Here is a 27,178-nt window from a genome sequence, read left to right on the forward strand (position 1 = left end):
TCATAATATGATGTATATGGTGACGCTAATAATAATTAATATACTACTTTTTTTTTACATTCATGCCGTTTGCGTAAATTGTTTTCATATAATATTTATTCTTGGAAAAATTTTTTTTTTAAATTTTACTCTAAACCGTCTGCTATATATGATTTTAACTTGAAGTCTTGAACATTTAATTGAGTGTCTAACTTAGCCTCTATAGGTCCACGTCAGTAACTATAGTAATATTTTTTTATGATTGATGATTTATATCGTTTGCGATATAGATTGCATATTTTATGAGTTAAAGATAGATTATAATACTATTATACCTATTAGAAAAAATAGGGTCGAACGTTGTTTGTATAGAAATATATCAACACGTCGTAAAAAATAAAATAAACGTTTATAATATTTTTTTTTTTTTTTAATGTGTGTATAAATGTAATACGATTTCTTTACGTATTATAACTAATTAATAAATATATATAAGCAATGGTTTAGATTTTTATTTTGCGTTCCATCCAGTTTACGTTTACCTGTTGGCTGTTTGAGTGTATTGAGTTGAATTAGCTTATTCGTATTTTCAAATAGAGATAGGTACGATAATAATGATATTGATAACTAATAAATGAATGATGCAAATTACCAAAAATGACAAGCATTTCATAACTGTCCGTTTCCTACATTAAACCATATCATTTATGTGATTGTAAATTATGATTTATATGAGTATTCAAATTTATTAAAATACTTACAATTCAATTTCAACATCACTATTGTACAAATATGATGAATACATTATTAACAACTTTAAATAAATACTATTTATTTAGTGTTTAACATAATATATATATTGTAATCAATTTTAGTTGTGCATGCACACGTGTCACGTGGTATTATACACGCACACATATACAATGTGTTTCTTTTTAAAGGTAACACTAAATAATTCTGTCATGTGACATCAGATTGATTGCGGTTTTCGGGAGGAGATATAGGAATACATAAATACACATTTTTTAATGATTTTTAGATCTTTCCGTGTAAGCATGTGCAATACAACTTGCATTTTTTTTAATGGCAATAGGTGTTTTAAATACCGAATTCAGATAGACCGAATTTTTTTAAGTCAATTTGGTCCTTTAAAATCAAAATTGATTAAATAATAAATAATAACCCGTTAAAGTTTCGATTAAAATTATTGAATTTTTCAACAATTATACTAGAATTTTATGAATTGTCATACAATTTTAAGTATTTTTTTTTTTTTTGTATTGCTCAAAATTAAATTTAAATTATTTAATAATGTCTGAAAACCTACAAACACAAAAAAAAAAATACTTAAATATTAGTAAACAAAAAATCAAGTAAATAGTATGTAGTGGCATATATACAAATCAATAATCATTAGCGCGAATAATATAATAAATATAATTTTCGACAATTATTTATAAAATTAATAATTTTATTCAAGTTATCAGTTATAAAACAAGACGTGACTAGGAAATTGTAAAAACTTCTAATTAACTATATCATTTAACTTTTATTTCAATAGAATATTTAAATACTAAAATATAAATATTTTTTTACTCAAAAATGTTTAAGTTTTAGACATTTTATTTTAGTAGACAGTAAAATATATTTACAGGTTAAGATATCCTCATTTAATGATCACACATTTTATAGATATTTCAATGAAAAAATATGTTTAAAATAGCACTAGACCGTAAACCAATTATCATTTTCTAGTTATAAATGTATTTTATTTTCACTAGAAAAGGAATAATCGGAGTCCTTACAACCACCCAGTCAAAATTTCTCCTGTCACTTTTGATTTACCACCTGGTTTCTTTGGACTTGCAGATCGTTTGGGAGATTCTGGTTTTAAGTGTTTGCTACCTTTATCTTTTTCATCTGACTTATCCGTAGTTTTTGATTTGTCAGTATCTTTTGATTTGTCAGTTTCCTTTGATTTATCTGTATCTTTTGATGCACCCGTATCCGAAGCTTTATCTGCGTCTTTTACTTTATCCGCGTCTTTTGTACTATCAGTGTCTTTTTTCTTAGACCCTTTATCTCCGTGCCTCTTTTTTTCCTCTTTTAGACTTTTGTCTCCTGAACCAGAAGTAGACGCTTGAGACTTATCGTCGATATCCTTTGCCGATTCTTTTGATGTACCCGGTTCCTGTTTCCTTTGTTGTTCTTCTTTTTTTAACGTTCCGGGACGAGCTTCTACTGCGCCACTCGCGACAGGTGCCGGTGCACTGTCTTTAAGTTCTGTGGTCTTCGTTTTCTGGATCGTTTTTGCTACCTGTTGACTCTCATCAGCCGGCTTGATGGACTCGGAATCGGCGAGCTGTTTGTCAGCGCCGGTCGACGGATAGGGCAATGCACCGGCAACTGGCGATTGCTTCGTACTTTTCGGTCTTGGCCGAGCGATTGAACTCTTTTTCGTTTCGTCCACTATGTCCACGGTGGGCACGTTCTCGAATACCTCGTCCTGGCCTATCGTATTCTCCTCGTACTCTTGCTTGATCTTCGGTATCTTGAACTTGGCGTACGCCACACGAGCTGCAGGTGCTATTTCGGCCAACAGTGGATTGTACTCGACCAACCGCTCGGTATCCATTGACATAAGACTATCCTTCTGGTGATCCAAGATATACCGGCGCACGCTCTGTCGATGTCGTCGTTCCGCGCCCTCAGCCGTACTGCCAATCGGATCCCTCGCCAGACTCTTCTGTCTTACCACAGCATTCCAATCCTTCTTCTTGCTGCCCTGACTAGTTCGCCGACCGATGGCTTTTGCGATTTTGCTAAACACGTCCTTTGGCCCCTTTTCACTAGACGAAATCGCATCCTGTATTAGCCCCTCTACCAAACCGATCTGGAAATCTTTGAGCAATCGGCGTTCCATAACTCGACCTTTCTTTCCTTGGGCTATAAAATAAACAAATTACGCTCGCATTAAATTCACTTAATAATAATAAATAATAATAGCATTATTATATAGTACAAGTATATGTATACTTAAGTATTAATTAATATTAATAATTACACGAATACTTATAATAAAAACGTGCACAAGCTATTGTTTGTTAAAAAATATATATTGTATGATAATATTAAAATAGTAACTTTTAAAAATCATCGTATAATTTACCAATAATTTTAGTTGGTATGTTGTAGAATAATTTTTTTTTTTATTGCGCTTTATATGAATCTATTACATCAGCTATAAATTCTAAGGAAAGTACCCTAAATTTTATTTTTATTTTTTGTGGATTTTTTCAACCTATCTTTATTTTGTTGTCTTATAAATGGATTTGTTTATAAAATTTGTCTAAATATACATAATTATACATTGTATATTTATTTTAATTTAATTTCTCATGGTATTTTTTTTTTAATTTTCCTAGAATAAATAGCAAAAATATAAATTATTAATATATATTATAAACTAAGAATTATAGTTTTATTTTTTTGTTGTAAATTATAATAATTATAATAATATACTTGAATTTTATGAGTATACACTAAATAATAAGTTTTAAAATAATTATTAACAATTATTTTATGATTTTTTGAAGCTACTATACCTAAATTTAACTTATAAATTATAATTTTATAATTTTAATATTTTAATTACGACTCCTACAAATGAATAATAATATTATTTAATATAAAATTATTGTACCCACATATATAATAAATATTATTGTTTATTCCACAAATTTAAACACGAATAAAATGTTTATAATAATAATTAAGTATATAGTATATATGAGTATAGTGACGGAATAAATATAAACATAACTGATTTGATATTATTAATATTATAGTCACCATGGCAACACATTTTATGGATGGACGGGAACTTTGTAGTTGGTATAAAAATCAAAAATATTTTAACCGGAAAAATTCTATCAATGCAAAGCTTGTACATTATTCCTTTTGGTCTAAAATTAAATATTTTATGTTAAAATTGTTTAGTTTTTGTATTTGTGTGATAAATGAAAGGAAATATGTATCAATACATCAAAAAAATCACTTAATTATTTTTAATAGGTATCATATAAAATAATTATTATTTTATAGAAATCGCATTTTATAATACCTATATATACCTATATGGATATATTATATATTTTGATAATAAAAAATATTCTTACCGACATTAGAATCGTGTTCCTTTTTAGGTGTTTTGTACCCGTTTTGCTTGAATATATCGATCATCTCGAATTTCATCGACGATATATCTTGTCGTATTTCCATTACGTCATCTTCCGTAATGCCAAATTCTTCACTCTTGCGTTGTTCCGCGGTCACATAGCGTCTCACCAATAGCCGCATAACAATATCATGTCGGGCTGACGCTTTTTCCCTAGACTTAAACTGTAACCAAATACAATTAAATCACTACTAGTAATACAACGATTTGTTCGAATATCATTACAATCATCGAACCGGATGTTCGCTTTGGTTTTTCGAGGCCTATCACGCGTTTGATATTTTTCAGTGACGGAAACAGATTGAAAGGGGCCGGCACAGTATCTCCATCTTCAAAGTACGAAATCCATAACGAACTCCGGGCAAACTTCCATTCCATGTCAGACCGTTCCTTTAAGAAAAAAAAGTATTAAGTATGTGTGCTCGTCAATTGATTTCTGAATCTTACCGAAATTATCTGATACGAATTGGACATCATAGCGATAAGCATGTTCAGCAAAACGATTATGTTGATTACTGAGTATGATCCGAATAGCAACAGACCCCAAAATCTAGTAAAGCTCTTAATTCCGGTTAAGTCAAATGCTGTCAAATCGACAAGTCCAAAACCAGCCCAAAATAGAGACTGAGATGTTTCGAATATACTGTAAAAAGCGTCATTGTTTCAATATTCTGTGATGTTATAAATATATTTTCACCACACAAAAAATAGGTACGTTCTCGCAGAAAGTAATAACTATTTAAAAATTATAAAGAAGCTTTTAAATTGTATTTACGCATTTATATAATAATTAATAGGTACATCTTACATGTAACAGTAGGAACCTTATTTATTGTACCTGATAACTCATTATGTTAACAACTACCAATTAGTAATAATTAGTATAAAACTGAACCAAACCTTTATAAAACTCGCATATAAAAATATTTATTCAATTATATATTATATAATATATATATTTTACGAAGACAGTTAATCACAGACTACAGGATTTTACTAATTTTAGTAGAAACAAAGTTCTCAAGCAACACAAGAAATATTGTAGTTTTAAAATAGTTCATAATAATAGATATAAATGTATAATATACATTATACGCAAAAAAAAACAATAACAAAGAATACAAACTTGGCAAATCGTCTCCACGTCGAACAGGCCTTTTCTTCTTGTTCAAAGTCAGCTATGTCACTGTTGTCGTGATAACATTTTTTCGACTCCAAGTCCGCGTAATACCAAAGCAACTGATTTAAACCTATATACGAACGAAGTAAAAATAAAAACCAGAGTATCAGCTACCTACATTAAAAATGTATTGGCATATTAGATTATAATATTACCACAGTATGTATACAAGTAATAAACATGACGTTAATCAAAAAATTACAATAATAAAGTAAATATTAAAAATAACAAAAATTACCGCATCCGAAAGCACAAAGCACCAGTGTGTAGATGAAAAAGAATTTTATGATGTCGATGATCATACGACCCAACGATATCTGAAGTGGTCCCAGGTGAGGGTTTACGCTGAATATATGCACGAGCTTTAAGAAACTATAAAATGTCAACGAAATATTAGTGTAATCTTAGAAGCCATACGGATTATAGCTAATAACCTATCTTTGCAAAGTACATAATATACCAGCTTATTCATTATTATTATTATATATGTATATACGATTTGATGGGAGTTCACACATCACGCGAACGCTTTTAAATCTCGTTGGTTGCCTGAACTAAAACCTATATAATATAGGTACATTTTCGATACATTTTTAAAAATAATCTTGAAACTTTATTTCTACATAATAATTGAATTTATTGAAAAACTTATAGTTAGAGTCGATACTCCTAGAACGGAGAATTTAAATTTAAAATTGTTATCAGTTAAAATTGTCCAATTATTATAATAGTACCTATGTAGTATGTACTCAATATATTAGCTAGATTTCGAGTTGAGTGATGAATTTATTGATTTTATAGTAATGTAAATACATTTTTATTTATTATTTTTTTATTTTGTTTTGTGTCTAAAAATATATAGGAACCTACACGAAAGTAGCAAAAAAAAATTCTTCAATTTTAAACAGAAAAAAAATTCGTACGCCACGAGTGTGAGCTGTGGCAATATAAATAGATAGTATTCAACGTAACTATGTAATCGATATGTGTATACTACATATTTTTGACTATATCATTTAGTTTAGAGAGTTGACCGTTAACTGAGTCCTAAATCTCTAAGAAGAACCTATAATTTTTTATATAAATCAATATAAATTTCAAATTAAATAATAATAATGATATATATATATATATTCTTCCTACATAATATCATTATTCAGTACCAGTCTTAGTGTAATTTATAATTTAAATCATTATGTACCACTGGGCTGGGCTGGTTTTATTCACTTCATTATTTATTTGAATAAACGAGATTATTAATATTACCTTTACCTATGTATCGTGTCCATATGAACTCATTTAAATAACATATTAGACATTAGGGGGCTATATAAAATTTTCCCAAATGATATGAATTAACACGCCATTCACATGAGTATTCACAAACCTAGCTGGTTATGAAATTCACTAATTCATTCAATCATAAAATTCTGTTCCCAAAATGTATAAAACAGAACGGTATAAGATAATAATGTTATTGTTATATATACCATATATCCTGCATTAAATATTTTTCATCTTTACCTGAATATCATGGCGGCGGCGAACGCTCCCTCAGACACCAAATGTGGGTCAAATTTATCCCAGTCTTCCCGTGGCCTCCAAGGATCTAGCCCTTCATTGTATTCTCTCTAAACAGTCAAATCAAACATATAGATAAAATCATAATTTATAATTATATAGATAAATTGGTAGACACATCACACTTAGAGGACATAGCCCATTTGCGCCAAATGTAACTGATATAATTATAATAAAGTAATATAATTTTTTCTCAAATAATAATCAATACAATTTTATTTAAATTATAGTTAATTGTAGAAATTTTTTTAAAATAATAACCAACAATACACATTTTTGAAACAATAATCAGGATTAGTATAGTATAAATTGTTTTTAAAAACGATAGACTATAGGTAATACTGGTTGATAATAATAATTATACAAAGCTGTAAAATCTATAACTTATAAAAATAACTTTATTATATATTACAGACACGACGTATTTTAAATATATGAATTAACCAAGTCGTTTGTAAAAATTTTACGCAAATAAATTTGGCTCAAATGGGCTGTACTCAAAACGAATACATTTTTTTTTGTCGCAAATGGGTAACCCCCCACTTAGACAGTATAATAAGTAGGCAAATTAAATTATTATATGTGTAAGTACCTGTAACATATGATAAATTATATTATAATGGTATGAAATATACCACTACAATATTTATATTTTACTATTATAATAATAATATATAAAAATATAAATACATAATACATATAGGTATCCTAGATAGCTTTAGGTACGTGTGATAATTTAACATTAATTCTGTATTATCGTCGAGTCCCACCAGATATAACTATATTTTGATTACATACTTAACAAAATTCATAATAATTATAATATCAAAAATAGACAACATTTTAATTGTTAGATACCAAATAACGATAATATTTCTTAGCATCGTGTTTATTGCCTTGTGATTCATTAAAGAATTGCGGTAAAAAAAAATTTCCAATCAAATATTCCCTTCAAAAAATCTAATTAAATTATAAAAAAATAGTTAAATTTAATTAAACATAAATAATTTATTAGAATTATAAACACAATCGAGATGTGTAGGTAACTGAGTAACTCCGCAATAAAATATATATCACAACCGATAATTGTAAATAGATAAAAGTAGCTGCAGGTCTGGCAAAATTAGCATTGAACAATATACCCATGAACCCATGTGAGTTATTTAACAAAAAAAAAAAACTTAAGTTTACCTAAACTGCAGTAAAAAATTTGAAAGAACTGTGTTTCCAAAACAGTGAAATTAGTGTAGATATTTTACTTTCTAAAATCAATCGCTCATAAGTCAATAAGTTATAACATAAGAAAGCGCTGTATTACTGTAATGATTTATTTGTATTTAATCATTATTTATTATAGTAGAGTACAAGACTTGTAGCATTTGCATATTTGTTTTATGCAGTCGCCAGTCACAAAAACAGCTGAGTGCAAAACAAATAATATAATGTTTCGTGCTTTCAAAAAGCTAGTATTTAAATTTTATTTACCATAAAAATTAATATTTTGAAGCTTATATTTGTTTTAGAGTATATTTCTTCCATTTTATACTATTGGAAATAAATTTTAACCTAATTAATTATTTTATCAATTTTTACTCCACTGACGTATTTATTTTGAATAATGCAATTTATATACAGTTTGACGCATACAATTAATTTTACTTCTAGTATTTTTTTTAATATTATTTCTATGGATATACCTATGTAATTAAATTTCACATACCCTCGCACTAATGCCTTATTTTTTATACAAGACATTTTTTTCTAACTACCACCAAGAAGGCAAGAACCTAAGTACTTATATAAGTTATCGGCCTAATGATTGACAAGAAAGATTGCGTAAATTAATGAGAGTACAATAAACTCGTTATTTTTCTTTAAACTAGTAAAAAATGACCTATAATGTAAATATGTAAAAAGATCAGGAAATAAAAAAAAAATTATTATTCATTTAAATTCACATGCTATTGAAACACATTTTCGGCCAAAAAAGCATCGTCTAAGAACTTTCAATAAAAATATAAAATGCATCTATTTTTGAATTTGAACCCTATAGGCTATAATATGAAGGTAATATTTACATTTCATAACATTCTACGTTAGGTGCCTATTTTATGACAAAAATTAATTTCAAACTACCAAATTTAGAAAATCACTACCTAATAAATAATAATAACATAAACAGATAATAGGAAATGTACCTAACTAACACCACTAACTTGGATGGCGTCAGTTTTAAATGGAATTCAATAAGCATGTTTATAATTTTATTGTTTCCAATATTTTTAAAAGACGATCCTTTTTTATTCTCGTTATCTCCAATCAAAATAAAACACATGTATGTGTCTAATTATTAGATTTAAACACCGTTTAGGAGTTACCTATCTATCGACTAACTAATTAATTAATTTATTAACATAATAATACACAACATTATAATATTATAGGTACCTAATAACAGTAATAAATAACTATATGAAATATTTTTGAACATACCATTCTACTATAATGGAAATGGGCAATTAATTACTAATAGACAGTAATATGAAATAAATTATCTTTACTCCTTATTTAGGTATGTACCTATTTATTTTATTTTTATAGGTTCACATAATGACGTTAAATATATATTATTTTTTTTTAAATAATTTTAAATATTTTCGTCATTCTTAGATGATTTTGAATAAATGCGGACGAGAATATTAAACCAGATATAGGTAAGAAACACATAATCAAATATTTCTAGTTAACATTTTTTTATTAGTTCTAAATTATCTACCCTCCCCCCCCCAAAAAAAAAAAATAATAATATTATAGATTTGTATTCGGATTTATATTACTCTATCATGGATTCATAGATTATAATATAATTTAATAAATTAGTAATTAATTAACTTCCAAGTTCCAGGTAGTGGAAGGAACTATTGTAACAAATTATACTTTAATATATCACATAGGTATTTAAATTATCTATAAAGTACTATATATTATTAAGTAAGTACTTATTGTTTCATCAGTCATTAGTCATTATATTTCCCATCCAGTCTTCCAAGAAAAATTTAGTGTATGCTATAAAATAAGTAATTCTCATTCTGATGATTAAAATTTAACAATAAAAAAAAATTAAAGGTTTATATTAAATAATAAAATGTGGGCATTAGGTAAATTAGTAATAAAACAAAGTTTTACTATTTATGATTTTGTTATCATTGTAAAAATTAAAGTTTTTTAGGTCAAAATATTTTATTATTAAACACTCAATAGTCTCTTAAATTCTCTAAAAATTGTATACGCTGAAACGGGCAAGTACCTACTTCTTGAATATTACAACACTATTTAGTATTCATAGAAAGTTATACGTAAGAGTTATTACATTAAATAAATTATATACACATACTAGACCCCTAATAATAATTGTGCACTTACAAATAGGTAAGCCCTTTTAAATATTGCAGTATTAGGGTTAGTAAATCTATAAGTAGGCATTAAATAAACTATATACTATAATCTTAGACGCACAATAATCAATAAAATAATAATAGTTCAACTCTGGTTACAAGAATGATCTCAAAACAATCATTAAAATAATCTGCTTCTGAAAAAAATACACAAAAGGAATACAATTTATAAGTAGAAAAAATATATATACAAAGGTACACAAAAAAAAGTATTTTTTTTCTTTTATACAAAACTAGAATTAATACATAACAATTTTTTACACATAATATATAAGTAATTTATTTCATGCCAGTAATAAATAACTTTTCTAGGTATAATATACCTATCGTAAAATTAAAAATCCAATGATAGGTTTTTAATTTTTTTTTTAAATAACACCCTGATCTAGAACACAAAGTTGATGGTCTACAACAAAATATTGTTACGTTGCAGTTAGACATTAGGAACTTATTTTCAACACAAAAATCTAGGCATTAAAAATGCCATGTGGTCCGGTCTAGTTCATAAATGTCTTGTAACAACTCTATTGTCTTTACGCCGACTTTGTTGGCAATTTCATTGCGTTGTCTAGCATTCATACACGTCACATACATCCATACAAGCTCACCATCAATTACTCTCCTGGCTTGATTCATTCTTTCAGGAGCAGTTGCTTTAAAACTGCGGTAAGCTTTTGGGTTTAATCCAGCTAGATGTGATATATTCCGCACTAACATGTTTTGCAATGTTAATAGCCTTCTGTAATTTTTTTCATGTATTGGTACAATATACCCAATTGAACCGTCCAAGGTGGTATACATGGTCACATGTCGTCTATTAGAGCCAATAGCTTCTCGTCGTTCAGGTGGAAGTGTGGATTGTTTACAGCGAAGTCTGAAGAATGAATTTACGTTAGACCCTATATTGAAATCACCACGGCGTATTAAATGTTGGCCACCATAACTTTCACGAGCCATTGGTTGGTAAAGGTACAGGAGCAAATTTTGATCTCTATCCGAAGCCAAGAAACCAAGTTCAGCGTTGTCAATAAGAAAATTAATATCAAATACCTCCAATGGTTTTGAATCACGGCATACTAAAGACAGTGTACGGTATTCTTCCTGGAATCGCAGGAGTGTAATGGACTTGAAGAGATCAGCAACTAATATTAAACTTTTAATACTTAACATCTGATGGACATAGACTTCAGTGTCTATAAATGCTATGCCAATTAAATCATTATCTTTGAGCTGCCAAATATATATTTTCTGTCCTACAGCAGTCACTAAAAACCCTACTACGTGGGTAATTGCTGTTACAGGACCTTTTTGCTCTTTAGCATATATCATTTTTATTTTATTTTTTGTTAATGGCTTACCGGGCTCTGGGACAACATCAATAATATCAAATAAAAATATACGTCCTCTACTTGTAATATCTTCCGAATAACTGTAATTTGTACCCATTGCTATATAACCCTTGAGACCACTACGAGCTCCTTCATATGCCAAAGCGACATTTTTTAAACAAGTAATATGTTCCCAATCTTCAGTTTCAATGCTTGTATCTGGTATCGGTTCCCAAGAAGCAGGAGAAAACAGTTCTAACGTAAACACTTCATGACTGGGTAATGGAAACAGAGGATCACGTTCTTCGGTAGTCAGTTCTTTGTCTTCGCCATTAAATCGATAATATGCTGCAGATAATTCAGATGATGAAGTCACCACACAATACGTTTTTGTTTCCAAGTGGTAAGCTATAAAATGTGGTGTTTTACGAAGTGGAACCTAAAAGAAAATAGTTATTAGTCACAATTATAATACATTTAAATACATAGTTAGATTATCTTATATAGAGTAATCTTTTTAAAATATGAACCAGCTTATGGATTATTTGTGAATGTATAAATAGTCAGAGATTTTTTTAAACCCATATTTTGTAATAAATTATTTTTAAGTAGACATCAATAAAGTTTATAATTAGTATTATAATTCAAAAAATATTAATTTTATTACCAATCTATCGTTAACAAATGTTTTTTTTCACACTAAAGCAGTAAACACATATACTAAATAATTACCTTTTATAATAACTTTGTTTTTATGCCTAACATTATAAAATTACAATTAAAGAATTATATTTAATACAGTTTTTTTAAAATTTTAAATTAATTTAAATTAATTCTAAAAAATGTACATTTTAATAAAACTAGAAATCATAATTTAATGTTTAAATTTATAATGTAATAAAAAGAAAATTAAATTCAAACCAAATATTATAATGTATGATAGAAAATATGTAGGCACTGCTATACAAATTGTCAACGTATTTTTTTTCTTATTTTAAGCTATTGAAATAAATAATGAATATTATTTAAACAATGTATATGTCTATACTCAGAGATAATTATTTAATTATTTACATTGTATGAATTATGACTTTATGAGAGATTAAATTTTAAATTCAATGGAGTAATTGTTAAGTGTGAATTTATAAGGCAACTAATATTTGTAATATTACCTCTCGCTTAAGCTTCAAAGAATTATCTTAGGTGTATCATATATTTAATATAATCTTTAAAAGAATATAATTTTCTTTAATGAATTAAAATTCATTTAATTATTAATATTGAACAAAGGTGATATTAAGATATTAATATAGGTTTCTTTTAATATAAATGAATAATCATGCGTTGTAACTAAGAGTTAAACGTCAAAGACAATATTTTTTAACCATTTATATATATACAAATATTCACATAAGACTTTTGTTTTTTTTAAATTAAAGATAAATTATACCTTTCTAAGTGGCCAAGGTTCATCATATGATAAATGTGTAGGCAAAATAGAAATTCTTAACTTGTGATCCGAATTGAAGTACAGAAAACCTTGAGAACAATTAACATTATGAAAAGGAGCAAAACAAATAATTGGTCCATCTATATGTAATGGATGACATCGTAGTTCGCCTCGTACAGTGAGTAAAATTAAATGAGGATTTTGTCCACAGATAAAAACACCATTATGACCAGCAACTTTACTGAAATAACGAAGCAATGAAGTTCCTTCCAAGAGATTACCCGATCTTGACTGAAATGTTAGCAATGAAGTCATTTTATGAAAACGCATCTTTAATGTACCTTCTGGATGTCGATGTATACCATAAATAACCACCTATAAAAATTTAAAATTAATTTACAATCACAATATTTGTAATATTTAAAAATATAATTACCTCATTATCTAATCTAACAAACAAAATAGGTCTTTTGTCTTGGTATCCTAGTGGGACTAACAAAATTTCTTTTATTATTTCAGTTTTTTTAGGAAAATAACAACCTTCTTCTAAACTGTCTTTAAGAACCATAGGAGATTCATCAACATTGGCTGCTCGATATTTTATTATAAAATCAGGTAAGGTATAAATTTCCATGTACCCATTGTCTCGGGTTAAAACAACCCAATATGTTGGTGTTGGTTGTTCTAAAAACTTTAACCACCACATAGTGTTTTTATTAGAAACTGAATTATGAGATGTTTCTCTAGAGGAAGGATCTCTTGTATCACCATACAACATCTCTTCTTCATCTTCTACATAATCACTGACAAAATTTTCGTGCTTTAATTTTGGACCTGTTAAAGGGATCTCGGCTTGAGGCATAGTAGTTGAAAATAAGCCACTTACATCACGGTACACAGCCAGAGTCTTTGTCTGTGGTAATTGTTCAAAGTTTGTAGGTCGCATGAGTAAAATCCTTCCTGTTGGTTTTACAGTTAGCACTATTATTTGTCCATCTTCAGTCAATAAGACAGCATAGGGATTACAACTAGATCCATGTATTATTGGAGAATCGAAATCCAAGGACACACTTTGCAGTTGTTCAGAACCATTAAGCAATCTTACAGAATACCTTAACACTTGTAAAACAAATTTATTCATATTACATACAAAAACTGTATGCTCGCGTGTAGCATAGCCTGAAGAATCTAATTCATTGATTTCTTGTCCAGTTTGAAGAATTAAAGTTGAATCCAAGTTTGTTAATATCATAAATGAGTGGAAATCATTTTCACCATGAACAGTCCACATATCTTTATAACCATCTAAATGAAAAGTAGTGACTAATTGAGGTTTAATGGAACGATGAAGTACACTTAGTGCTCCATTTTTTCCATGACCAGATGTACATAATAATTCTACATCATGTTCATCGCTACTAAGTTCATCTGAAATATAAGCTGGCTCTCCTAAAGATGCTTGACTGCATGGTCCGATATTTATAATACTATCACATACTTCAAAACTATAACTTTCTAAGCAAATTGATGTCTGTACTTCACTACCATATACTTCTAATTCAATGAGATCTTCATCAGTTTCATCAGTTTTTTTACGTTTAATGCTAGGTTCATCATCATTGCTCTGAGATCGAGCATAATATCTCAAAAGTAATGAATTTCCTAGTCTGGACCCAAGAAACAGATATGAGTCTAAACATACGGTTATGCATGTAGTTAAAACACTAGAAGCACATTTTTCAAAATGAAAACTTCTTACTGCACGCATACTATCAGCATATAGTGTGATCACATAGAGGTCACCGTTACATAATGATGTCACAAGCTTATCACTTGATATAAATGTTGATGTAGCACGATCCAAAACAAGATTAATGTCTTCTTGCTGTCCTAAAGGAAAGTTTGTTAAAGTTTTAGCTATGGAATTTAGAGCAACACCAAATGGAGGTACACTTTGATTGAGATAGATTAGTGAATTAACAGCCATAATCAGAACACCGCCTATCGGACGAGATACAGCAATTACTTTTTGACAATCATATGGAAGTGAATCCAAAGACCAAATTACTGGATGGACATGTTGTTGAATGTTTAATGAAATAGCCACCTATAAACATTTATTAAAATTTAATAAATTTCATAATTAAGAATATTCTATAAAACTCACCATTGCACATGTATCTTTCCTTACTGCTATACGTCCAGCAAAAGTTTTAACTGGCTCATAGAGAATAAGTAAAGTTGGCTCATAATATCCATGTAAGAAATCAAAATCCATAATGTTATTCATTTTGGGATCTATTGTAGATATTGGTATAGTATAGCTAGGCATAACTTGAGCGCCTTTAGCATTGTCATCGATTGTACGGCCAAATGGTAGAACAACAAAATAACTTCCATAGACTAAGCCAACTACACAGCGACCATCTGGATCAACTCTGATCAATGGTGGACTCCAATGTTGAGTATGGCCATTTTTAAATTTATCGTCTTCGAAATAATGTAACGATAATGTACGTAAACTGTGTGTGTCACGATCATACTCAACTAAACTGAACTTGGCCTCAGAGAAGCTAAGTAATAAAGCGTCTGGTGAACTTGGACATAATGTTACCGACTGCAGACACATGATATTGCCAAATAATGTGTATTGGGCTAGACATTCAAATTTGGTTTTGGGTGGCTGACATGTTGTATCGGTCGGTACCAGTCGATAGACTCGTAGAATGTTGACTCCGGCCACCACCAGACATTTTTCCACACGGTTAAAGAAGTAACAATAAATTGCATGCTCCACACAAGTTGGTACACGGGTTTGTTTGCACAGCGAAAACATAATGGTCAACGTAACGAAATTTCGTAGACTAAGTGGCTAGTGAGTTACATCAGTAAAAACGTTTGCGTTTTCGACGCGACACGAGATAAATTTAATAACACATGTCTATTACGATTTAAATTGTTAACTACGATTAACGAAAAAATTTAAATAATGAATGTTTCTTTGAAATAATAAACAAAATAAATGATAAATTAAAAGGTATAAGTTATAACTCAATGGGCCATAAAATAGTATGATGTTGTTATTTGTTAGCCGCTTTCTGATAATCAACGTAAACATAACCTTAAAATAATGATAACATTTCGTATTATCTGATTCACGGACTCGGATAATTCTGTGATATCCGGTCCATCGATAAATATCCGGTCACTGACATTGATAACAATAATTATCGTTTATCACTGTCACAAAAATGAACGTTATTCAATTATATTTTACTATTCAATTTATTATTCTGTGATTCTACTCTTAAATCATAATATAAATGATCTAAGATTCAACTCGATTGAAGATATATCTTTGAATAATATGTTATTCAACAATCAGTGTTCACTATTCACCACTTTCATCCTTAGATCATATACGCCAATTTGCCAATTAGGTATAAGGTATTTGGTAAGTTTTATAAATAAGTAAGTTTGTATCTGGCTACCGACTTTTGTGCACTGTTGAATTCGTGATATTATAAACAATCTAGTGTGATCTTAAAAATTAATAATTCTGATTGGGTTCAAGTCCCCGCAATACGTGAGTAATAATATAATCTGTATACTTAAATGAAAATATTTTTTTTTTCTCTGAACAGATTCAAAGATTTGTTTTTACAAAACATAATATACAATATTATTTCATACTATATGAAAGTTATTAATAATTATTTCCATAAAGTAATCTAGGGCTTAAGGCACCCCCCTCCAACTAAATTTATCAAGTTCCGCTTAATATGCAGTATTTGCAGTATTGGACTGTTAATAAATACCTAGTAATAAAACTTATAAAAGTCATATCAATAAATTATTTTGTTCTCGGCTCTTGCCGAGTCAGTAGTTAGCTCCGTTTTTCAACTCACATTAGATCGCTGTAGAATGGCTCACACGTGATTTCATTTCGGCTCACGAAAATCGAATATCATGTTTTTGTTTATATTATTTACGTTTACGGTTGTCATTGGTTATAGTAGAATATGTGCGCTCAGCGGAAATTGTACAGTAATAATTAATAAAATAATAACTAATAGTAATTAGTAATAGACAAATAGACAACAGTACCTTCTTAGGCATGGTAAAGTATTAAATAGAAATATTGAATGAATTTATTAATTTTATATCCAGAAAGAATTTATTAGGTCTTTAGGAAGAGATTTTGATGAGCAAAAAAAAAAAAGTCCATAATATGAATGAATTACATAAATTTTCTCTATTGTTTAATATTTTCTCATTTAACCTAAAAGAGCTATTCTCTACGAATATAAAATTAAGTAATAACTAACAATTATTTTATACTAGAAGCTAAGTGTATTTGGTTTAAGTTTGAATTATACTAAGAAAATAACGAACTGATTTTGACAAAGAAAAAATTGAGAATATTTTAACTGAAGCAAATCAGAAACTATAGATAGGTAGATGTCGATTACAATACATAGTTAATAATTCAGATATTGTTTTATTATTATAGTCGGTTATACCTAAATGAAGCATATGCAATACAAAATCCACAATTGTTGGCCAGTTGGAACTAAATTACTCACATATTATTTGGGATTCCAAATGGAACATATTAACATTGATTAAATCAAATTTAATCAATGATTTAAGAGTAGTTCTATGAGATATAGAATAGAAGCCACTTCGATAACAGCTATTATATAATAATTTAATAATATATTAAACCATTAATTTTAGAATTCTATTTTATACAATTATCTGTATTCAATAACCTGCAATAATAAATTATAAAAGACCAAGTGTACAGCCGAGGCTTATAGCCTATAGGATCAAAAAATTCTCAATCTATAATAATAGTTTGAAACAATAGTTGTTTTATAAAGTGACTTCACTTAACCACTATTACTAAATACTAGTACTTAAATATATTAAAAAATATAAATAGGTTAATCAGGATTAATCACTTAAAATGTTTAACTTAAGATAAACTTATGAAATAGTCAACATGTAAATTGTATAACAACTATAAATTTTATTTTATTTGAATTTAGAGACTCAAATTTTATCAAAAAAAAAAGCAATTTACTTTAGTAATGAATTGGATCAATATTAATATTATATTAATATTTTATTTTTTTAGTTTATAATATTCCTAATTAATAATATTGTACAAATAAATTATGATGTAACTATTGTTTTTATAAACTTTATTTATTTTAGCCAATAATTTATCTTATCTTATTAATAATATCAAAATCGTAACCGCATTCCGATTGCAATAATTGGTTTACGTAAAAAAAAAGTTACTTATAATTATCATCCATAGATGGATTGCTTATCTCGATTTAATTTATCTCCTAATAATGTCAAGTTGTATTATTTATCATAATATTCATAATATAATTAACGTTATTTTGATTTTTAGCATTACATTACCAAAGGATTAAGCCATCAAAAAGTTCAGAATTACGATTGTACCTCGTTGTTAGTACTATCGTATATATTCATGGCTAAGATACGGTTTCCAAGCTGCGACTTGCGGTCGACAACGACTGTACATAAGTCGCAAGCGGTAAGTAGTACACATGTTGCGGCTGGTTGATTTGTTCAGTACCGCCTGTCGCAAGTCGCAAAAACTATAGTCGTAGCTTGCAAACCTTAACTTTAGCGGTTACATTATTTAAAATTAAAAATATATAGGTAAAATACATTATTATGCAATATGTTATTGTGTATTTAATCGATGATCTTTTATTAGGACATGTATAAACAGCTCACAATCTTATTTATACGTAATATTACAGGTATGTCGATATACTTAGAGAGGTATTTTTTCTATAGTTCACTTTTACGATACTTGACTTGCTGTACCTAGTGTACTTATCTCATTGCTATTTGTATAAGTGCTATAAACATATTTGTTTAACAACTGTTTCCTTAATAATGCGATTTTTCTGTGATTATTATTAGTTGATATAAAAAATAAAATAAAATCAGTAGGATAGTTTGTATAGGTAAGTAATTATAACGTCTTAAACATTGACCACTGTAAGTGTATTAAATTAAAATAAAATATTTTGGTAATATGTGTATTGTATTTAATGATCTGAAAAAATGTGCCGAATATAAAGAATGATTAAATTACATAATTGATATCCAGAGGCGCAGAACGTACATGTACTTAAATAGATAAAAATGGAAATAGTAACATAATAATTTTATGCACAACTGAATAAAAATAAAAAAAAAAAAACGAAAATTGAGCAACCATTTTTTGGCATTTTATATTTTTATAACTGCATTATCTACACACATGATATAATATTTTAATTTTTGTCAAAAAAATTAAAAGGGTATCCTAAATGATGAGTCTAGAAAAAAGCTATAATTTATTTAAGTAACAAAAATTGTATACTAAAAAACATTTTTTAAAAGTCAAGTAATATTTTATTTTATTTTTACCTACTCGACGAATTTATGGTGTTTTCGTAATGACTGCAGATGCGAGGAAAGAAAGCTTTTTGTTTTCTGTTTTAGACATGCTTATATATTATTCTAATGCGTATTCCCTGGGTGGATTTTTACGGTTTTTTATTATATATACTTAATACTTATATATTTATTTATAATATTATATATTATATAATTCAAATAATATATGATTTTATTCGTTGATGTTTTAAAACTTTAATATGGTTCGTATATATGTTACATATGTTTAGCTTCAGGACAAATAAACGTATAATGAAATAAGAATAAACATAAGTAGATAAACTTTAAATTCCTTACATGCATATCTGAAGTTTTATTTTGATTTTGTTTTGTAACAAAATGGAAAAATCATTATAAATAGGCGTATGAAAACAATCATTTCCAGGTTAAAGTATTGTTTTTTTCATTTAAAATTTAAAAATCTATACACTTATACCCGCCTAAATTCTCTTAGCTCGCTTGAAGTAAATTAACCGAGAAACTTACCTGAACAATGTACCAAGACGAAAATCGCAAACTTATCCACACCATATAGAACACGTTGGTTATGAAGTCTACTATGTTCCATAAATCAGCTGCATATTCAATCAGACCGTCCGAGTACAACGAGTGCGCTTCTCGCCATATTAAACCTGTTGCACACATTTGATAGACACACGTTAATCGTATATTTTGCACATGCTTAATTTAAAATTTTTCTATTCATCCAAAATTTTTAACACTAAAATAATTTCCTTTTATTACAAGTAGATATTCTTAAAAAAAAATATTATCTCACTGCTTTTATTTTTTTAGTAAGATTTTATTAGTAGGTATGTGTATCAAGTGTATACCTATAGGCTATAAGTATACTTAAAATTGTATTATTATAATATATTTATCATATATACATAATATATATGATAATAAACTCACTTATGATGTACAATATGATACCACATTCTATTGGTCCGGGTATAGATCCTCTTTCTTTTCTAGTCATTTCCTCTAGTATCGATTTCGTCCAATCGGTATCAATCCATTCCAAGGCTAAAAACTCGGCTCTTTGAGATGCTAAGGCTAGTAACGCTGTATAAAGGGTAATATAAACGTGTTAAAATTAGTGCAAAGTGCAAGTAGTTGTACGGAGAATGCCTGCTTACTTTATATATTTAAAGTTAAATAGTGTGTCTAAAGTTAATGGTAACACTAAATAGTTTCGTAGAATGGCCTTTTTATTTTAATAATAGCGGAAACTTTGTAATATTTAAAATTACAAAATATAGTATATTTTTGAGAAAATATAAATTTGTATCACATGATACAAAAAAGATTTTTTATAGCAAACCTATAATTTTTTTATTCCATAGTTAGTCAAAATAATTTAATCGAATTTTTCATTTTTAGGGAACGTTAACATTTTTCGCATGTATATGTTTAAATAAATTGACATAGTATGATAATTTGTTAATTTTTACTTAAACTTAACTTATTGCCTTTTAGCACATACCACGCCGAAAATGTAAACAATTTAAAGTTTTTCAAAATATGTATCAAAAATTGCAATATCCTACTTTACTTTGTAAGACAATATAGATTTAAATAATTATTATGTTTTAGTTATTCAATAGAAATACTAATATAGTGTTATCATTAACTTTGATGCTACTGTATATACTTAAACGTACTCAAAAAAAATGCGTACGAAGATGAATGACAGACGAATTTTATAAATGGTTTCTTCATTAGCTGGCCCATTTTTGAATCTGGATTTAGCATGTACATCGAACCGTACATTGCGAACATCGCACCTAGTTTTCCAACTTCAATCATTTGTCCAACCATACTTTTCCGACGAAAACCAGGTAAACCGTCGTACCAGATGGCGGCCAACAATTGTTGAACGTTTGGATGAGCTACAAACTATAAATTTAAAAAAATAGACTTAATGGTAACGTTTAGTGCATTAGTATGCATAGGAATTTACATTCGATTTATATTAAAATTGTTACATATTTATAAAATTATTGATTTATGTTTTTTTTTAAGTTGTATTTTGTAGAAACCTTATATAGTCAATGGTAATAATACCATGTAATATTATAATTTATTTTGTAAAATATTAACAAGAAAAAAGATTTTTATGGTATTAATGTATTATATATTTAAAAGTAATACTTATAACTGTTTCAACTTTTCAGGTTATGATTTATTAATTAATAAGTGAAGATATTATAGACAGTAATGATTGTAGGTATATTATGGTTTATTAAAATGCATAGTAGGTATATAATATCATGTATGTTCAGTGTTCACATTAACGTATATCCATAAGCATTATGCATATTAATTTTTTTATCTAAATATTATCGATTAGTTATTTATAATTAGGTACAAGGTTTAGAATTATCTCAGTTTTGACTATTTTGTGTATTGGCGTAGTATATAAAAAATATTAAGTGAATATTTTGACATTTATCGACTTATTTACAATACCTACTCGATATATATATATATTTCGACATTTTACATTTTTAAAATATTTTGGAACTTCATATTTTAACTACAGATTGATATACTAAGCAGGTTCAACGCCATTTTTTTTTTTTTTTTTTAATAACGATTTTATTTTAACTAATTCTTGGAATTTTTAAATAAACTTAAAGACCATAGTTTTAAATTATTGATATTTTTACTACTCAAGGAGTTTTTTTAAAATGTTCAACTGACTATATCCCTAATAGATCATATCTTACAAAACCATTATCACGGACCTATTATCCTTTAAATTTAATTTTTCAGAAAAATTATCCGCTAAGCTAGTATAGCTACAGTATGTAGAAAAGATAAGTTATGATTTGAAAAACAGAAGCTTGTATCTCAATAAGACACTCCTTAATTAGTAAAAATATATTATAAATTTTAAAATAAGGTCTTAAAAATACCAAAAATCAAAATAAATTGAACAAATTTATTATTTAGTAAAAAAAAAAAAAATGGAGGTGAACAGGTTTAATGAGCTATTCTGTATATTAAGTAATAATTTTTTATGATGACGCCACACTATCATACAATTTTTGAAAAATTGCTTCACAAGAAAGGAAGAAAGGAATAACTTAGGTTATAGACCTAATTTTGAGAAATTAATTTTTTATCCAGATATTATGTACAAAGACAATATTTAAATATTTACTTTGTCGAAGCACTTTAATAATGTATTATTAAAAATATGTATACATACAAAAACGCAAAATTGAAAAAAATAAAAATAATACAGTTATTGATAGTTATGATATTAAAATAAAATAACTACAAAATAGTATCTTATTTATATATATATATATACATATACATTTGGTTTTTGATTATGAAACTAAGCCGTAAATAGTTTCAAAAATTATATTTTTCACGTGAAACCGTTAATTTTCATAATATTTTAACTACGTAACAAGTTCATTTATAGGGTATTTACTTTTATTAAGTATTTATGATTTAAAATCTAAATATTTGAAAAAATTTCATTTAAATTGTCTACATCAAACATTTAAAAAAATCAGGTGATCGTTCTTTTAACTTTGTCTAATTAATTAGTGTTTAATCTTTTAATTTTTATATTTACAATTTATAAATAATTTTACATCTTTTTCTTTTTCAAGGAGACAGGCCCGTATTTTTTTTTATTAATTAAATTATTGATGCTACAATTCAATTATACGACTTTTTCGTTTGTTTTATTGTTTTTTTTTTTTTTTTTTTGGAGGGTATTTAGGTATAATACCTAAATACTTTTATCAAATTAATTTTTATTTAAAATTTTAGGATCAGTTATGTTACGACAAAACAATACAATTATATTTAATAGTAAAAATGCATACCAATTTATTATAATTTTAATAATTTTTAAGTGCACTATAAATGTATTACTATTTATTGCATGCAATTTTTATGGTCTATTATTAGAATAACTAATGTAAACGATATGTTATTGGGTTTTCAATATAATAACATCAGTGTTATAAATAAAATAATAAAATAATAACATCCTACTAAGTCCTAATTCATAATAACAACAACAACAATAATAATAGGCGATATAGTGTAAAAAAATCTTCAAAAAATTCTACAGAAAAGTACGTCACTACATTGTATGATTTGTTACAGTATCCATTTTCCAGTGGATGATAATTATTATACATGTTCATAATTTTCATTTTCAACCTAAGCTCTTAATAATATTTTTAATGTTTAGTATAAATTGATTACCTACGTCCTACAAGTTTTTTTAGGATAGTACGTTTAGTATTCAAACATTTCAAAGACGAAAACAAATTTTAATTTATAGAGTTGTACAAAAGTATTTCTAAAAATAACTTATTATATTTATTATTATTTTATTATAATTTTTAATATATTAATGTTCGTTAATAATATTACCGCTTTTTGTTTGTATTTGATAGCCAATTTTAAACGTTCCAAGGTCAGTCTCTCGCCCGGTTCCCACGGATCACCTTTAGGATTATGATTCAACATAATCTCCAGTTCATACGAAGTCCTCACGTGATCCAACAGTGATGTAGCAAATGTTTGAACAGTATTCCTCATTTCCTGTACACGTAAATCCAAATAGCTCAATAATATAATAAATAAATGATATGCGCATATAAATTAACGTAAAATGCACTATAGCCAAATATACTCACATTATATTCATTTCTAAATTCAGATTCCATAGTGCTAAGTCGGCGAAGCTCCCAACTTAATTCGAAAGCGGTCAACAGTGGATCTCTTGAGGATAGTGCTATTAGGGATGGAGACGAAAGCGCTTTGTATGCGTTTATTCTCGAATGCGAGTGGCGAAGTGAATCATGTGTGTTTGACGTAATACACTCGTCACAACCACACCTGAAATTATGAATGAATATAATCGTCAGATGTAATGACAGTTTATAATACGACTAAACGACTATATGCAATAAAATATTTTTTTAAGTTTGAAATAATAATATTTAATATTTAAGAATAAATTAATACAATAGATTAACTGTAACATAAAATTATAATTTTCGTATGTTAAAAAAATAACAAAACTGTGGATTCACCCTCCTCCCGTTACGTTATAGTTCGATGAACTTTTTGCCGACCACTAAATGGCAATTTATTTGTATATTTCATTAAGATCGGCTTAAGAACATGTATGATTTTAAAACCATTTAAATTCCATTTACCTAAGATTATTCTATATATTTTGTTAAAAAATATTTTGAAACATTTTTTTAGGAAAATAAAAATGTTTAAAAAACGTCAACCCAATAATAAGTAGTAGCCCCGAATTATTATGAATTCATATAAATATTTGTTGAATACAATTTTAATATAAAATTATAAGATTCAGTATTATTGAAATATAATGTATTTATTTTTTTCATTATTGCATTTAGTTCTTCCACATCATTGTACGCGTTTATTTGATTACTATACTTATCTAATTATTTTTTCGACTAAATGTCAAAAAACTATTTTGTTGTTTTAACCAAATTTTTCTTCTTGATTAAACTTGATTTTCAAACATAACAATATTAAGGGATGACCGAAATGTACGAAACCGTATGAGTGCACGTCACATTTAATCTAGTATTGGATTAATTTTTAAACTTACGAGCTATGGTTATAAATTAAAATGATTTACGTTTTTAATGTATATAATTTATATTCCTAAATATTTAATTTCAAAAATAACTATACATTACACAACCAACAAATTACTGTCTTTGGTTCAACATTATTTAACACTTAATTTTAACCGTATACCATAGTATTAATAAATATAAAATATTGTAACATTTTATGTGCAAACTACGAGACACACAAAAAAACCTATTGCCGGTTATTTTATAGAAGCGTAGGTGGCCGCCCTGTAGTAGTGTAGTAACCATTTCCATGTACTATATGCATCAACCCATTTGCATAATACTACCCATTAATTAATTCTATTCTACGAGCGTTTTTTGGCGCTTACGACTAACGTCGTGTAATTTAATTTTAACTAATGAATATTAAACGTTTGCAAAAATCATATATCATAATATTGTAATTTGTGTTGGCCGAACCTGACGTCGTGAGGCATGGGTAATGTAGCACCTCTGTCCAAAAGAATCTTTAATATTTCATAGTTATTCATGTGAGCCGCAAGTGTCAGTGGCGTGATGTCAGGCGTAAACGTCGAAGCCGACGATTCCACTGCTTCCCAAGACTGTAATCATATAATGTATACATAATGTATGTGTAACGTGCACAAATAAAGATACTTCATGTTATAAGTTGTACGCAAACTTACGTAAGGATCTCCAGCGACGTGTATCTTTTCCTCCCATTCCAGTAAAAGTTCCACCGCTTCCACGTACTCTTCCTTGATGGCGTGCAACAATGCATCTTTAACCTTGATCCCCGATTTGAGCAACAACTGTATCAAATCCATGTTTTCATTTTCGATTGCTGTTATCAATGCCGATCTGTTCAACGGGTCCGTGCAGTCGATATTGAGTATATCCGGCTGACCTTTGTGTTCCTCCAATAACCTACATAAAATATTATGGTTTTCTTTTACCTAATTTCAACACTTTCCGTATAGTAGTACAGTTCAGTGTATTGAATACACCATAATAATGAATGTAATAGAAAAATAAAGTTATTGAATATTTCGTTGAACGCAATAAATTTGTACTCATAAATTATAAATCATAATATATTCGATATTAACTACAATTATTACCTATGTAATGTTATACATCTATAAAGTTAAATTGTATGTATATTAAAAAATAAATTATATGAAAATAGAAAGTATAAATATATTATTAATTTCCATATAAAAAGAATACATTTTATACAGTTAAAATTCACTATTCTATGGATCAATAACATGGTAGTTATTTTTAAATTTAATTAATAATAAACAATATTAATGGAAAGAAATAAAATATTCAAGTTTTTATAGATGATTTCTTCGAATCAAAGTATTTTCCTTTAAATTCGGTGTAATGAAAATTCCATGGCAATTATTTTCTTAGGATGCCAATAACTCCCATGATATAATTTACATACCTCTGAACAGACGCACAGTCTCCTCGCTCGGCGAGCAACAGAAACTTTTTTTCTGTAGGTGATAGCACATAATCAGGCGGTAAGACGAATGATTTACGATCTCCACGCAGCTGCTCTTTAGAACCAATAAGGTCTTCTTTTGACTGAGATTTCGTCATTATGGAAACCTAGAAATATTCCACATCAACATTGCGCAATGTAACAAGCGACCTTAGACAACGCTATCAGCTGGTCGAATATATATTTTTTTTCTTTTTATTTCTTTTTACTCACGCAAACAGGGGCAGGCTATAATATTCCCCAAGGAGGACCGCACAAACGATTACCTAAAATAAACTGTCCCATTAAAAAGCACAAAGCTATGGACTCCGCCGGAAACCTTATAGCCAGTTA

At 27.8% G+C, this 27,178-nt stretch overlaps 2 protein-coding genes across 2 annotated transcripts; both read right to left on the reverse strand.

Annotated features, from left to right (window-relative positions):
- Window positions 1-1,780: 1,780 nt before the first annotated feature.
- Window positions 1,781-26,943, reverse strand: LOC113559196 (transient receptor potential protein). Its single transcript, XM_026964821.1, has 15 exons — window positions 26,786-26,943; window positions 26,019-26,259; window positions 25,792-25,934; window positions 24,385-24,586; window positions 24,119-24,289; window positions 21,373-21,607; window positions 20,621-20,773; window positions 20,192-20,337; window positions 6,921-7,027; window positions 5,635-5,768; window positions 5,343-5,466; window positions 4,664-4,859; window positions 4,442-4,606; window positions 4,158-4,380; window positions 1,781-2,925 (listed from the first exon to the last, which is right to left on the reverse strand). The coding sequence occupies exons 1-15, from the start codon at window positions 26,941-26,943 to the stop codon at window positions 1,781-1,783; spliced, it is 3,543 nt and encodes a 1,180-aa protein (XP_026820622.1).
- On the reverse strand, window positions 10,696-16,253 carry LOC113559194 (cleavage and polyadenylation specificity factor subunit 1). The gene is made up of 4 exons (XM_026964820.2): window positions 15,378-16,253; window positions 13,647-15,317; window positions 13,211-13,585; window positions 10,696-12,199 (listed from the first exon to the last, which is right to left on the reverse strand). The coding sequence occupies exons 1-4, from the start codon at window positions 16,044-16,046 to the stop codon at window positions 10,907-10,909; spliced, it is 4,008 nt and encodes a 1,335-aa protein (XP_026820621.1). The 5' UTR covers window positions 16,047-16,253; the 3' UTR covers window positions 10,696-10,906.
- Window positions 26,944-27,178: the final 235 nt, after the last annotated feature.

The sequence above is a fragment of the Rhopalosiphum maidis genome, chromosome 1 (assembly GCF_003676215.2).
Source record: "Rhopalosiphum maidis isolate BTI-1 chromosome 1, ASM367621v3, whole genome shotgun sequence".
Taxonomy (NCBI): domain Eukaryota; kingdom Metazoa; phylum Arthropoda; class Insecta; order Hemiptera; family Aphididae; genus Rhopalosiphum; species Rhopalosiphum maidis.